The sequence below is a fragment of the Orussus abietinus genome, unplaced genomic scaffold (genome assembly GCF_000612105.2).
Source record: "Orussus abietinus isolate OABI.00-Male unplaced genomic scaffold, Oabi_2.0 scaffold4, whole genome shotgun sequence".
NCBI classification, from domain to species: domain Eukaryota; kingdom Metazoa; phylum Arthropoda; class Insecta; order Hymenoptera; family Orussidae; genus Orussus; species Orussus abietinus.
Window position 1 is genome coordinate 2,944,874 of NW_019396014.1, and position 15,004 is coordinate 2,959,877.

The 15,004-nt window shown below is 50.6% G+C and overlaps 2 protein-coding genes across 2 annotated transcripts in view; both read right to left on the reverse strand.

Annotated features, from left to right (window-relative positions):
* Positions 1-797: 797 nt before the first annotated feature.
* On the reverse strand, positions 798-6,030 carry LOC105695452 (ELKS/Rab6-interacting/CAST family member 1; the record flags this gene model as incomplete). The annotated part of the gene is made up of 5 exons (XM_012416991.1): positions 798-3,898; positions 3,981-4,168; positions 4,295-4,442; positions 4,572-4,732; positions 4,816-6,030. Coding segments are annotated over 5 exons (1,773 nt in total), but the record flags the coding sequence as incomplete, so codon positions are not given.
* Positions 5,936-15,004, reverse strand: part of LOC105695747 (ELKS/Rab6-interacting/CAST family member 1) — a 43,414-nt gene continuing 34,345 nt past the window's right edge. The window contains exons 8-17 of the mRNA XM_012417621.1: positions 13,821-14,210; positions 12,694-12,996; positions 12,345-12,497; positions 11,981-12,169; positions 11,743-11,882; positions 9,357-11,595; positions 7,809-8,066; positions 7,280-7,467; positions 6,965-7,022; positions 5,936-6,636 (exon numbers count right to left, since the gene is read on the reverse strand). Of these exons, the coding sequence (XP_012273044.1) occupies positions 6,601-6,636; positions 6,965-7,022; positions 7,280-7,467; positions 7,809-8,066; positions 9,357-11,595; positions 11,743-11,882; positions 11,981-12,169; positions 12,345-12,497; positions 12,694-12,996; positions 13,821-14,210 (3,954 nt within the window). The 3' untranslated portion in view covers positions 5,936-6,600. The remainder of the gene's footprint in view (positions 6,637-6,964; positions 7,023-7,279; positions 7,468-7,808; positions 8,067-9,356; positions 11,596-11,742; positions 11,883-11,980; positions 12,170-12,344; positions 12,498-12,693; positions 12,997-13,820; positions 14,211-15,004) is intronic.

Here is a 15,004-nt window from a genome sequence, read left to right on the forward strand (position 1 = left end):
CTGCCTTTTCGTTTTCCCTTTCCTCCTCGTCCCTCTGCACACGATTCGCGGTATAGGGTAGACTTTACACGTACGATATATAGGACAAGTTTGACAGCGGACGACACAAGGGACCCTCTCGTACGTTCGTTCGTTCCTCCTTCGGCATCCTCCTTTAAGCTATGCGAGCGCCGAGGCTCTCTTCAACACGGTGCATTAAAACTTTGAATTGGCTATTACAATAATATTACAGTTTAGTGTCTATATATATGTATACGTGTCAACAAGAAATTCGATTCGACGTTCGCCTCCCTTCCTCCGGAGCTATTTTTCCCCTATTTCCAATGTTTTCCCCGAGTTTTTCCGCGTTTTCGGAACTTCGACGGCGAGGTGATTTCCCTGTATTTTCCGCCCCTCCCTGGATCCCCCCATCGGGGAATCTGCATCGGATGCATCTTTCACGTCACTGAACCTTTGCAAAAAAATTCCCTGGCTCGTTTTCGAGTTTTGATTTCCTCGGGGAGAATAAAAAAGAAAAAGAAATTCGAAAAATTCGGGACCCTTTCGCCTCGCCGTTCGCGTTCTGACTTTTACGTTCGGAAAATCGTTACCTCGAACGACCGAAACGGACAATGAATGCGCGCTCGAAACAGTCATCCTCGATTAACAATAAATTCATTAACGGTAATATTGATTTCTGCTTAGCTATGACGTAACACGATGATATATAGGCTTGATATGACGGTGGCACGTTAACTAATATCTCTCGCGCGCACGAATCCTCGGCCACTCCTTCTCTTACTTCTCTTTTATATATATAATATATATAATATATATATTATATCGCGCAACTAAACGAACCTCTAAAACACATCCGCGCGCGGACACCTTAACGGCTAATGTTCAATTCGCTTCGTTTTCTTCTTTCTCGCTTCGGATCGCCCTGGCTTCTCCCTATACTCCTCCTCTATATATCCGCGATTATTCACAGGCGTACATATATATCGTATATGTATATACATATTGCGTATATGTATAGCGGTCTGCTCCGGAGGAGCAGAGCCTAAAGATCTCGAAAAAAATTCCAGAGACCGGCTGCAAAGGCTCGGAAAATATTCATAATTGAGATGACTCTTTTTTTGTATTTATGGTGTTATAAGCTTTGAATGACTTATTGTACTCAGTTTTGCGAAAAAAAGCAATCGACACGGAGAGATTCGACAGACAGGATTTGTCCATTGATCCAGCTTTGTACATGCTTTTGTTCCTTGTCATTCCTTGTAAAATGATAACAGTTGAAAAAAGGATATCTTGACTTTCTTTCATAGCGTGGCAGTTTTATTTGGTTTCTCGGGTTAAATTACATGTCTTCTTAAGTAAAGATTAAGTAAGATATTTAGGATATTTGTAAAATTTGTAAGATAGCTCAGTCGAACGATTATTATTTTCGTGCACGTGGATATTTATGGGTAAGGATCTTAAGAATATTTTGGAGCGAGAATTCAGGCACGAGGACGGGAGTGAGATTTTCTTTGGGTATTCTTTAAAAAGTGTTTTTAAAAATGTCGGACTGATAGGATGCCTCGTCGTCTGCAGCCGAACTCCTAGAATTTTTGGGATGTCTTTAGATATTTAACTCATGCCTCGATGCAACGATACAAGAGAGCAAGATCAAAACAGAGTGATAGCTTATCGTGCTGCTTCTCTGGGATCCAACTAACCGTCTAGCCTATTCCGATCCGATCCTGGAAAAAGATCTAACGAGGTCCTCTCCTCCCATCGAGATCCCCGACAATTCCTTGCTGACCAATCATTGTCAATCAATTTCCGCCTTAAATCCCCTCATCGCTTCGAAATGACTCCTGAAGCGTTTTTTTCTGATATTTCCTTCGCAGGACATCTGGTCCTTAATCGATCTAATCTCGACGCCATCCACTGGAAGAAACAAAATCCATCGTCACTGTCCTAGTCATCGAGATGACATAACGAGAGATTCCGTTCCTTCCTTGTGTCATGTACCGATCTATGACATGATTCAAAGAACAAGAGAGGACAATGGTGGGAGGTCTCGAAGCCCGCTAAATCCTCGCAACGTAGGATGACAAGGGCTGAAGAAGTATTTACAAAAGATCCATTAGCCTCGGGTAACATTTAGCCAGACATTTCCCATCTTCTTATCATCCCCAATTAATCATCCACGAATCTTCTCCGTATTACTTCCGAAATTCTCTCGCGAGAAATCGCCCATTCCAGGGCCCTCGTTGTTTTCTCCACCTTACCCACGACTTTCCCATTTCATTTTCATTCCTAGCCTTCACCGTGAGGTCATCTCGAGTAGAAAAAAAATTTCCATCCACGACCTCAAAATCCCCCGAAGTTACCCGAGTTCCTCAACAACGTCAGACTCCCACGAACGATCATTATTGTCATCTTGAAAACTATTCAGCACCTTAGTCCAGGTTAGATTTCGTCGACTTTACTCGTTCTCGTATCGTCCATTCTGCGACCGCCATCCGCGGGCTCGCGAATGCCTGCTATCGTCCTACTCTCCACTGATAAGGGTACAATTGATAAGGTATTGCTTAAAATTAAATAATCATTCGTCGCGGCCGAAGTGATTCCCCTTCCCATCTTCGGCCAAAATCTCCTGGTTCCGCCTTAGATTATCGCGTTTTGGTGCATCAATGACGATCGTTTTGGACCCATTGCGAGAAATCCAACAGAAAAGCGCGTTAGCCGCGTCTCTTACGATTCTCAGCCGTTCCCCATTTATTCGGCGCCACTTCCGGCCCGTTTCCGCGTAGAAAGAAAACAGATCAAACAAGAGTCGGCGGGGTTCCGGGTCTCTGGGGTGTTCTGCGGTGCTAAGTGAGGTAACGAGCGAGTTGATTGGCATCACGCTGATTGCAGGTGATTCTCGAGACATTCAGGAATTCCGAGGACCTGGCGAGCCCACTGAACGTATTATCAGCGTTTAGTCGATAAATTAAAGCAAGTAATCAAGGATGATTCGATAGACACCTCCAGAGAAAAACCGCGGAAGCCGCTCTGCGGGTTCGCCAGGTCCTCTGCTAACAACTGCTACGCTAGTATAATGGCTAGAACTAACAAACGCTCCTTGGAGAACGTAACCCTTAAGACGTCGGCAGATGTTCCCTCCGCTGATAACGAGCTGGGAAGTCGCAAAGTGTCACTGAGTAAGACACCCACCACCTTGTCCATTGATGAGCCTGGTGAACGGGTAGGACATTGCAAAGGACAACCGGGTCCCGGGTGAAGAATCGATGAGAAAGTTTGTCCTGACGCGCAGGTGCGGAGGAAAGTGTACGATATGCGTCTCCACGTGTCTGGAGAACCCTTATCGATCGCTACTTCGAGGTGTACACTTCGTGAAGAACTAGACTCCATCTGGTACCGGTTGGACCGATCACCTGCACCTAATCCGCGATATCAAGAAAAATCGGCCAGAAAGGTCGGCTTTTTCGATGGGACTTCCTCTGGTCGTTCTCCAGGTCGCCCTCGAAGACGTCGGTCTGGACCCCAAATTTGCTTCTGGGGGTCCTGGGTCCTTCCTGGTCTGTCTTCGTCCCCCATTCTACGTAGACAGCTCCCCTCTTCGACGATCCGTCCGACATGGAGAGATGGGATGATGGTGGGTGATTCATGAGGAGTGATGATGCGAATGATGGGACGGATGACATGTCGCGCGACAGCGATGGGTAACACACAGAGGTGAAGAGCTTTTCTTTTCTACGCTTCTAGATGCTCTAGAGACGGTTCTAGGACTGCGGTGTGCACAACATCGAGGGGGAACGTTTTAACGTGTATACCGTACGTTTTCAGGGTACTTATCTGTCCTCATTGTTCAGGGCTGGTCGAGCAGGTGCCCATCGAAGCCGACCTCGCCACCGCTGCTTGTCTGAGTATTGTAAAAAGAAAATAATGCAAATTCCGCGTTGGTTTCTGGATTATGCGTCTTTTCCTGGTCAAAACAGGCTCACCCGTGGTCGTGCGCCCTGCCGTTGGTGGTTGGTCCTGTGGGAGATTCCTCTTGGTCCTGGATATCGTCGACTCCTTCGTCATCGCAGGCGTCGACGTCTACGACCGGCTCGAGGATCTTCGTGAGGAAAGGCGCTGATTCCGCGTTCGACGAAATCCAGTCAACGGAGAGCTCGATGCTTCTTTCGTCCTGAAAGAGGGGAATGGATGAGATAATTAAATACTAAAATAAAATGTCATTGGAAGGTATTTGGGGGATAAAGATTCGCCATTAGGTTCGGAAAAAGATGACTTCGGGGTAAAGCGGCAAGACTACCTCTTCCTTCAGCTTCTCCAGCAGCCTTTTCCTGTCTGCCTTCAGCTTGTCAACCTGATTAGCCTGCGCGGCGGTTTTGATGCCTGAAAGCTCCAGCAAGGCCAGGTGCGCGTCCTTCTCCGAGACCGCAGCTTCCAGAGCTTCCCTTCTACAGAATGAACAGAGATTGCAATGTAACCCTGTTTGATAAATGGCAATCCGACGAGGTATTCGCAAAGGACATTCGGGAAAAGATGTGCACGCGATTATTATCGAAGAAGTGCATGGCGTTACGGACTTCATTTCGTGGAGGTCCTCCAGCTGCGTCTTCCTCTCTTCGGCGAGTCTCTTCAGCTTCCTCTCGGTTCTCTGAAGCTCGGTCAGCAGCGGTCGGCAGGTGGGGCACTTCAGGGCGAAGGACGTCTGAAGAGAAGCCATCCTTTGCTCCAGTTTCGAGACCTGCGAATATTTAGATAATTCTTGTTTCTCAAAGGTCCGAAGAAAAAGAAACGGAACGTGTCAGCCTGTCCGAAGGATCTTACCCTGTCGAGAGCGGTTCTCCTCATCTCCTCTTCCTGCTTGAGTCTCTTCTCCCCTTCGCTGGCGATCACTATGCTTTCTCTGAGAGCCTCTCCGAGCTCTTCCAGCCTGTTGCTCTTGTCCGTCAGTTCGTTCTCCAGATCCCGTTCCCGATTCTCCTTATCCTTGACCACGGCGACCAGTTCCTCGATTTGCTCCAGATCCATCCTCTCGCTGAAGGCCCTTTCCAGGGAATCTATCTCATCCTCTAGCTGCAGGACCCTCTCATCTCTGACTCTGATTTCCTCCTTGAGGACTCCAATGTCCTCGGCTTCGTACTCTCCCAGCTCCTTCTCTAGACAGGACATCTCTTTGCGTAGCCTCGTCAGCTTATCCTGCCACTCGACGATCTGTTGCTCGTATTCTTGAATCCTGTTGTCCTTCTCCGACATCGCGTGCTCCATCTCCTTCATCTTCTGTTCGCGGTCCAGCAGCTTCCTCCTGATGGCTTCCGCCTCCTCTTCTTCTCTTTCCATCCGCGCCAGGACTTTGTCCTCCTTGCGAAACCTCTTTTCCGGAGGATCCTGATGGCTCTGATCCTGGCAGGACTCGTGACGGTCCATCGAGATCCCTCTCTTCTCCGACTGGTCGCTATTCCTGATCCTGTCTTTTCCTCCCTCATCTTCTTTCTGAGTCTTCGTGGCATCCTTTTCTAGGAACTCCAGCCTGCTCTGCAGCTTCTGCAATCTGTCCTCTCGATCCTGAAGTTTCTGTTGAAGGACGTCGACGTTGTGCTCCTTGACGTACTCTTCCAGTCTCGTGACCATACCCTCTAGCTCCAAGATTCGTTCTCTTCTCATCCCGAAGTCCTTTTCTCCTCCGCCCTTTTCCACGTAGCTCTCCAGTTCTTCTATCCTTCTGGCCCTGGCTTTCAGCTCGCACTTCATCTCGTGCAGCTGCTCCATGTCGGGATTGTGCCTGAGGAAGTCCTCGAACTCGGCCACTGTGTCCTCCAGCTCCTCGATCCTGGAGTTCTTGTGTTGGACCATCGCCTTCAGCTCCAGGATGCCGTCCGTGTCGGAGTGGTCCATCAGGAAGTTCTCCAGCTCGCTCATCTCGCGCTCCAACTCCGAAATCCTGTGATCCTTCGTCTCCGTTTCCCGTTTCCAGGCCTGGACCTCGTCCAGGGCATTTCGAAGCTGCGACGACTGATCGTGGGAAAAATTATTCGACCACTTTTACGGGGTGCTTTTTGATAAGCGCTTTGAGCTCATCTGCAGAAATGACTGCGACGGCGGACATTGAGAAATTTTTGTGGTAAAAAAGGATTCGGTGGATACGTTCATCTTACTCGGTGAATTGGCAACGCAACGATGGAAAGGTGTGCTAATTTCGCTCGTTATCAGTCGTTCGTTATCGGCCGATCGCCTATATGAAAATTTACTTCGATTTCTGGAATCTAAAGCCCGATAACTTCCGATCCTTCTTCAGGATCTTATGTCCGTTCTTCGTTTACGTGTATATACATATATACGTATTATCGTCTTCTCGGTAAATTGTTATCAATTATTATTGTTGTCGATCCGCTTGCCGTAATTAATATTATTGTTTTACTCTTATTATCGTCGCTATTATTAATACGTTAACAATGGTCGTAGCATTAAGTAAAATAATTATTTGACGTATATCTGTCGGTCGTTTGCCTTTCTCGCTTCCTCGAGTATTATATGCCGTCGACGTTGACGCGTATTAATTTATGCAAATTGTACTAAAAAGAATGGAGAGGGCGTCCCCAAAGAAAATCGACCTTAGAAGAAGCTTTTTAGGAATCCGGCGGGTCCCGCCTGTATTTTTTTTTTTTTTTAATCGAATCCGGGGTCGTTGCGTTGTCGATGATTTTTTTTTCGGAATGCAGTGATTCAAGCAAAGCGAATACAAAAATGACGAAGCCATTATAATAACGCATTGTTACATTTTTAATTTGATAACGTCATACGTGCGGTATCCAAGGATGGCGTGGAAATAGAAAAGACAAGGGTCAGTTAAATGCGATGAAAAATGTTAATAAATTTCTCCTACTCTATCTTTTCATTTTTGATGAAACCATTTTTATAACGTGGCTCCAAAATTAATTATTAGGTTAATTACAAGGATAAAAAGCAGCGTACTGACCTCTTGTTGCTGTGCAGTTGCGGCTTGTTTTAACTTTGCTTGTGCGGCTTTTAGTGCACTGCAAGTAATAGGACAAAGCCTCGTTAGTAGAATTGACTTAAATTAACGACACTTTCACTCGACTCAAATTAGTTGAATTAGACTGGATGAAAGTTCACGGTCGAGGAGTGAATCATGATTGTCTTTCATGGTCGTTATGATTTCCTGGCGGTTATCAGGTTTTTTCTCTTTTTCATTGCCCTTTGCTTCGAATTTAAATCTAATCTCTGATTTCCCGAAGAAATGGCACTACTAAAAAAATACTGGAAGACTTACTCTTGAAGTTCTCTGATTTGTTTCTCCTTGGAGTTCTGCTCCTCTTGCGACATTTGTACGAGGTGTAGTAACCTCTCGGTTTCCGCGGCGCTTCGTCCGGAGTCCTCCTTGGCCTTTTCGAGTTCTTTTTCCGCGATTTCCAGAGCTTTCTGCACCTCTGCCAGCCTTTTGTCGGGCGACCCGCCGCTCTGTGCATAAGTAATGCGAGCATGTGAAAGGATTCCGCGACCTAGGTCAATGGCGAACCCACGACCTGGGTCAACGTCAAGTATGCGACCTACGCCGACAGCGAATTCACGAGTTGGATATATGACGAGTTAGCGACCTAGGTTAATAACTAATTCGCTCTCGTTACGTCTGACCTAGCCCAAGGGACTATTCATTCGGAAATCAGAGAAAATAAATCCTTCGAGAATCGATTGATTTTTCGGTGATTTCCAAAGATTTCCAGTGATCTATGCTGGCGATTATTATCCGATCCCCACATAATTTCCCTCATTTCATGAGTAAATAACACCTTGACACCTACCCTCTGCAGCTGCTGCTCGAGCTGGTCCATCTTGGCCTTGCGTTTCTTCAAGTCCTGGTCGAGATTCTGAAGCGCCCTCTCTTTCTCCTCTATCGTCCTATGCCTCTGATCGACGGATTTGGCCCTCTCCTCCATCTGCTTCCTCTGTTCCTCCAGCTGCCTCCTCTGGTCCTCCAGCTGTTTCCTCTCCTGGCTAGAGTCGACGCCAGGCTTCGCGCCTCCAGCTTGGAGTTTCTTGTTCGCCTCGTGGAGATCCACCTGCGTCAGAAGCATCTCTAAAAAACCCATTTCTCGGATAAGGATGCAGCTTGCACCCCGAAGAGCTGCGAAATTAGCCCTTCGCGATCCGGGGCGAGCCGATCCCCGGGACCAAGAGAAAAATCAAGCTGAATAAAATCCGCCATCGAGGGGCGGCGTTCGCGAGGCATCCGGCCGAATTTTCCAGCCCTAATTAATCGTATGTACAGGTAGATCAAATTAATTATTCCCTCTACGCATGCAAATTACGGCGACGATGGAATTTCCTGCGGTCGCGCGATGCGTCCCGGCAATTGAATCCGTGGTCACGAGTGTCAACCTCGAATGGTGACGTAAATTGCTCGGCCACGGTCATCGTCGGAAAAAAAGGGGTGACGTCGCGTCACGGTGCTCGTGAATAATGTTTAAATATGATACAAATGTACAAACGAGACGAATCAAACGTGCCGTGAAAAAGGTATGCACTCCTGCGGTGCATCGACGCGGTGCATGCTGCGGCAAGTGCGGTCGCACGTTAGCTGCTTATCATTACGTGTACAACCACAACTCAGAATAACAACGGTTACAACAATGGCTGCGACATCGCGGTAGCATCGACGATGGAAATTATTCTTAACGCATATGAACGAAAGTAAATGGTAACGTCCGCCGATGGAACGCGGTCACATTTCGACGGTGACGGTAACGACTTAAACAAATATAATAAATAAGGTACTTAGATAAATAATCATAAGAGTAAAATCATAGTCGACGAGGAAGATCGATCCAGGTCTTACAGGCTGGTCCTTGCACCTCTTGCAAAGCTAAGGGTGAGTCCGGACCGAGACCGATTTTGCTCATCACGAAAAATGATAAGAATCGAAAAAACGGCCCTACTCGGGGGGTCCACTGGATGTCGAAGAGAAGAATCTAACTGCGGACACGTTAAACACCCAATAAACATCCCCTTGTAGGGAGCCGCAACGGAACTTAAACCAACGGAACTTAATGGAATGTGAAAGTAAGAAATAAGAAAAAACGAAGGCAACTCGGCGTCGTTTCTCCCCTGGGCTCGAATGGTGCGTGGCGAACGTACACGGGGACGGTCCCCTTGCTCGGGGCCGATCCAAGTGCGAGCAGTGCGGCAATACGTACACGAGCGTGACAGAGAGAGCAATTCGAGGGGAAGGAAACGATACTCGGGGTGACAAAAGAGAGCGGATCGGTGGCGCTTGGCAGGTCCCCTTTGCGGCGAGGCGCAGGCAGCAGCGAGGCTGGCGGGCAGGCGAGTGACGATCAGGCCCTGCTAACCTGATTTTTCTCGAGTTCCTGGCAGAGCATCTCGAGCTGCGCCTGGAAGCGCTCTCTCTCGACGGCAGCCTGCTTGAGCTCCTCCCGGGCGCGCTCTAGGTCCTTGCGCACTCGGGCGGCCTCCTGTCCGTTCTGATGGGCCTGGGCCGGGGGCTGTTGCTGGTACTGCTGCAGGCTAGCCTGCATCTGCTGGATCTGTTGCTGATGGGCGTGCAGCTGCCGGTCGGCGGTCTGCACGCGTTTCTGCAGGTCGTTGGCTTCGCGCTCCGCGGCGTCCGCGCGGAGCTTCTCCTGCTCGACGAGTTTGCGCCACTGCTCCAGCTGAGCCTCCTGTCCGGATGCGGCGGCCTGCTGCTTCTGCACGTCCTGGAGTCGCTTCTCCGCCTGTTCGGCGCGCTGCCGCTCCTTGGCCTGGGCCTGGGTGAGCGTCTGCACTTGCTGGCCCAAACGGTGGACCTCGCGCGTCTGGGACTCCAGGGCCTCCTTCGCGGCGCGGTCCGGGGTCTGCGCGTGAGCGCGCTGTTGCAGCCGGCGCACCTCCTCGCGCTGCCGCTCCAGCTCGGCCTCGCTGGAATTGAGCTCCTGCTGGAAGTTCATCAGCATGTCCTGCGACTTCTCCAGCTGAATGACCAGCTGGTCCCGCTCGACCTGCAGCTGCTTGGCCTCGGCCTCCAGCTTCTCCTTGAGTTTCTCGATCTTCTCCGAGTGCTTCTCGCGGTTCTCCAAGATAGCGGCCATGCGGTCGCGCTCGCGCTGCGCGAGCTGCAGGTCGTGCTGCAGCCGGCCGAGCTCCTCGGCGCCGACGGCCGCGGCCTGCTGCTGCGCTTGCTGCTGAGCCTGGTGCTGCGCCTGCTGCTGCAGCTGCTGGAGCTGCTGCTGGCCCCGGTGCAGCTCCTGCCGCAGCGCGTCCCTCTCCTCGCGCAGCAGCGCCTGCTCGGCCGTCAACCGCTCCAGCTCCTTCTTCGCCAGGTCGGCCGCCTCCTGGTACTTCCCCAGGTGCATTTGCGACTTCTCCAGCTCCTTGGCGAGTCGCCCGGCCTCCAGCTCCACCTGGTCGCGAGCCACGATCGCCTTGTCCAGGCTCGCTCGCAGTCTCTCGACCTCGATGCTCGCGCTCTCGGAGCGCGTCTTGCCCTCCGTCTGCATCAGCCGCTCCAGCCGAGCGATCTCTACGCGCAGCTTCTCGTTGTCCGCCTCCAGGGCCTCCGACCGGGCTCGCAGCTTCTCGTGCTTGTCCTTGATCTTCTCCGCCTCGATCCGCGCCCGCTCGATCTCCGCGCGGTTCCGCTCCTGCGCGGCCGTCGCCTTGCCGGCCTCCTCCCGGGCGCGCTCCAGCTGCAGCTGAGCTTCGTGCAGCATCGTCTCCAGCTGCGCCCCGTTCGCCTGCTGCCACTTGAGCTCGGCCTCCCGGCCCTCCAGCCGCTCTCGCAGCTTCTCGACCTCCTGCTGCAACCTGCTGCCCTCGCTCTGCCACTTCTCCTGCTCGTACTGGTATTTACCTCGCACTCCCTCCGCGCGCTCCAGGTCGGCGCGCAATCTCGAGGCGTCCTGTTCCGCTTTGCGCGCTCGGTCCAGCTCTGCCAGCGCCTTCTCCAGCCGGTCGCGCAGCCTCTCGGCCTCCAGCTTCGTCCGCTCGTAGTCTTCCTTCTGGCGCTCCTGACTCTCTTGGTACTTCCCGAAGCGAGCGGCGTATCGCTCGCTCTCCTCGCGCGCGCTCTCCGCCTCCGCGCGCGCCCGCTCGGCTTCCGCTTGCGCTTTCCGCACTTCCGCCTGCTGCCGGTCGTGCTTCTCGTACATCTTCTCGATCTCCAGCTGCATCCTCGCCAGCTCTTCCTGCGTCTTCTCCGTGGCGGCCTGGGCCTTCGCCAGCTGCGAGTGCGCTCGCTCCAGCTCGAAGCTCACCCGCTCGTTGTCCGCTACCAGCTTTTCGCGCTCATTCTGCAGCCGGCGAAGCTCTATCTGCGACTTTTCGTACCGCTCCCGTACCATCTCCAGGTCTACCGCCAGCCGATCCAGGTCCTCCTTCGACTTCTCCTCGTGCTCCTTCGTCCGACCCAGCTGCAGCGCCGCCCGGTCGTACATCTCCTGCACCCTGGCCAGCTCCTCCTGGGCCTTTCGAGCCTCTTCTCGACCCTTCAATGCCAGCATCTGCTGCTTCTCTGCCTCCAGCTCTAGCCGGTCCTTGTCGGCCTCCATCACCTCGATGCGGTTCTGCAGTCGATACACCTCGCTCTGCGCCCTGGGACAGAAAATCGACTCGATTTCGCTGCTTCCTCTCGACAGTGGTCGCTTCGCCGAAGACGTACACAGGGCGTACAGGGAGAGGGATGAAAACGATTCGAGCGACTTTACACGGGAAAATAATAACGTTTCGTTTGATCGTTACCTGTCGTACTTCTCCAGCATTTTTTCGAATTCCTTGTTCGCGTTTTCTCGCTCTTCGTGCGCCTTGGTAAGCGAGTATTGGGCTTTCTCCACCTTCTCCTTCAGGATCTCCACCTCCGTCAGCGCGTCGTCGCGTTCCAGCTGTCCCGGAAACGAGAAGAATGGTGACGTGAAATGTGAAAATTATGAAAAATTATGGGGCATATTAAGTAAATATCTTTGATAAGTATCGCACTTACGGTGAGCTTTTGGTGGGAGTTGTGCACCTTCTCCCATCTCTCCTTGACCAGATCCAACTCGGACGTAGTGTTCTCCTTTTCTCGCTGCATCTTCGCTATCTGCGTCTGCTGCAGCTCTATCCTCTCGTGCAGCTTCTCCATCTCCTCCTGGAAGTTATCTCGCTCCTTTTGCAGTCGTTGCATGATCATCTGTGGGGGCGAAATACTTGGAATTAATCCTCTTCGAGTTCTTAGCGGCACCTGGTAATGGGAACGCGCGTAACGACTTAACCGCCGAGAGCAAATTGTCTAGAGCAAATGTGTCGGGAGGTTTGTTAAAGGAACTGCAACCGAGATGGCGTAAGTCGGTAACCCCGGTTCGCACCTGAGCTTTCTCGTATTTGTCCTGAAGACGATCCAACTCCAGCTCGATGGCCTCTCTCTCCTTCTGCATCCTCGTGGACTGACCGAGTGCCTTGTCCAGCTGGCTCTGGACGTTCTCGAAGTCGTAGTTCTGCTTTTCCTTTTCCATTTGCATCTAAATGTGCAGGCGACAACGCGTAATTAACATTTTAGTTCACTACTCACCCTGCAACCCTTCCTTCAGGTGACACCGCAATCGAGAGCCCGCAGACACCGAGTACGTGTCTCGACGGTCTCGTTGACAGTTCGACCACGTGCTTTGCTCGGAATTCCAAGAATGTCGGATTTTGGCAATCGTTAAAGAGGCTCACCCTGCGAACTTCGGCCTGGGACTTGTCCAACCTTTCTTGGAGTTTGTCGACTTCGCTCTGGGTCTTGTCGAGCAAATTTTGTAGCTTGTCCTGTTGAAGCTGGGCCTTCCCCAGGGTGGCTTGGGTGCGCTCCAGCTCCTCTTGGGCCTTCTCCAGGTCGGCCGTCGCTTTTTCCCTCTCGGAGTGAAGTCTGGCCACTGCAGCCTGGGCTCGATCATATTCTTCTCGAAGACTTTCCTGCTCGCCCTGAGCGTTCTCCAGCCTGGCCTTGAGTCTATAGACCTCCCCTTGGCTCTTCTCAACCTTATTACATGATTTAACCTTGAATGAAATTCCTAGAGCCTCCCAGGGTGCACATTTTCGCGCCATAAGATACACTGAGAAAAAAGAAAATGTCATTGAACCAAAAAAATTTTTCTTTGAATGGTACCAAAGAAAAATCTTGTTAATTCAAAAAATAAGTTGACTCAAATGAAGTGTCATAATTCCGAAGGAATTCAGCATTCAGTTTATTCGGGTTCATTTCAGGGAAATAATTATTCTTTGCATTAACGAAAGTACTTCTTTGATTCCATTCAAAGAAATATTTCTTTGGTTCGATGACAGTTTTTTCTCAGTGTAGAAAGTGAGCCTCTGGAAATGACAGAGTCAATTGCAAGATTTTTAGAAATTTTATGGTTCTATGTAGCGAGATGTTAAAGATCGATAAGAGAGACGGTAGAGGCTTTTTGTTAGATTTTTGAGGAGCTTTCTTATGAGGGGCTTCGATGGGTTTATGGGCATCGCGGGGAATGAACTCGTTACCGGGATAAGTGCAGCTGATACCGGTTATCAGCGACACTTGTGCCCGTACTCGCCCGTTCATGATAGCCAGTCACTTGATACGCGTTCGTTAAGTACCTAATGAAGGGCGCATTAAAACTTCCGGCGAGCTCTTCGATTGGCCTGCTGGGTTAAGAGATGTCGATGATTGCCGTAATAATTGACTCGGTGGGTTTGTAATCGGGGAGAAGCGGTGCTTATCGCTTATCAGCGGGGACGTCGATCCTTTCCAGAGGCTCCGAATAATTCTGTCGATCTACCGGATTTGGCAGATCCGACAGATTTGGCAGATCTTGCCAATTTACCTTCTCCTGCAGGGCCGCGGCTTCGGCCCTGGCCCTTTCGTTATCAGCCTGCGTGACCCTCAGCTCGGCTTGAGCCCTCCTCAGCTCGGAGGAGGCCTTTTCGGCTCTTTCCTGGATCCTGTCGATCTCCTGGGAGGAATTGAGGGTGCTCCTGCCGAAGGTGGTCTGAGACCTCTCGAGGTCGTGTCTCAGCCTCTCGTTCTCGAGCTCCAACCTCGCCAATCGCTGCTTCGCAGCTTCCCAGTCGGCTCCGCTTCGACCAACTTCGGAAGCGGCCTTATCGAGCTCGGCTTTGCTTTTCCCCAGCTCCGACTGAGAGCTTTCGAGCTTCGCCTCGAGACGGTCTTTCTCGGCCTGAGCCCTCTCCAATCGCGCGCCGAGTTTCTCCACCTGGAAACGAGTGCGACGCGTTCACAGGGATGAATTTTCGAGGGATGCTCGCGATAGGGCGCCGATAAGTGGAGGTCTTCGGAAAAGTGATTGCTTTCGCCGAGGGAATTAAGGTGATACGAAAGTGGCGTTAAAGACCGCGATACTTTTCTCCGAAATGAGTGTACCGAATCGTTTAAATTTTTGTTGGTTTGGGCGTTTTGGAAAAAAAGACAGCAAACTCGAAGAGAATAAATTCAGCGGCAATAGTTGGTGCTTTTCTTTTTTATTTTTCGAATTTTTTAAAGGTTTAATGTCTTTTCAGAGTATATCTTGAATGTAAGTCGAGTTGAATTAAGAAGTTGAAAAGTTAGGCGGAGAGGGCTGAGAAAAATTTATGGGATATCACGAATGATATCTTCCACTGGATATGGCATAAGTTCCTGGATTCTTTTCCACTCCGAGAATCATCTGACCGATAAGCGCTCCATTAAAATCCGTTAGTGGGTCTTCCCTTTTCAGATCACGTCCTCGTAAATTTAATAGTCGAGTGTATCCGAAAAAGCGACCTAGTTGCATCCCGGTAACCCCGGAGCGTTCCGAAGTCACATATGACCCAGTTCGCATACACGTAGATTGAAAGCATCGGATCGCGACAGGCAAGATCACCAACACCTTCTAACCCTGACCCGTCCCTTTGAACGTCCGCGAAAAAAGGGTCAATTCTCCTCCCCGAGGTTCTTACGTCACATCCTTCTGCAAAGGGTCCACCAAATCTTCGAAAAACTGAAAAAATCCCGACGCCCAAACCAACA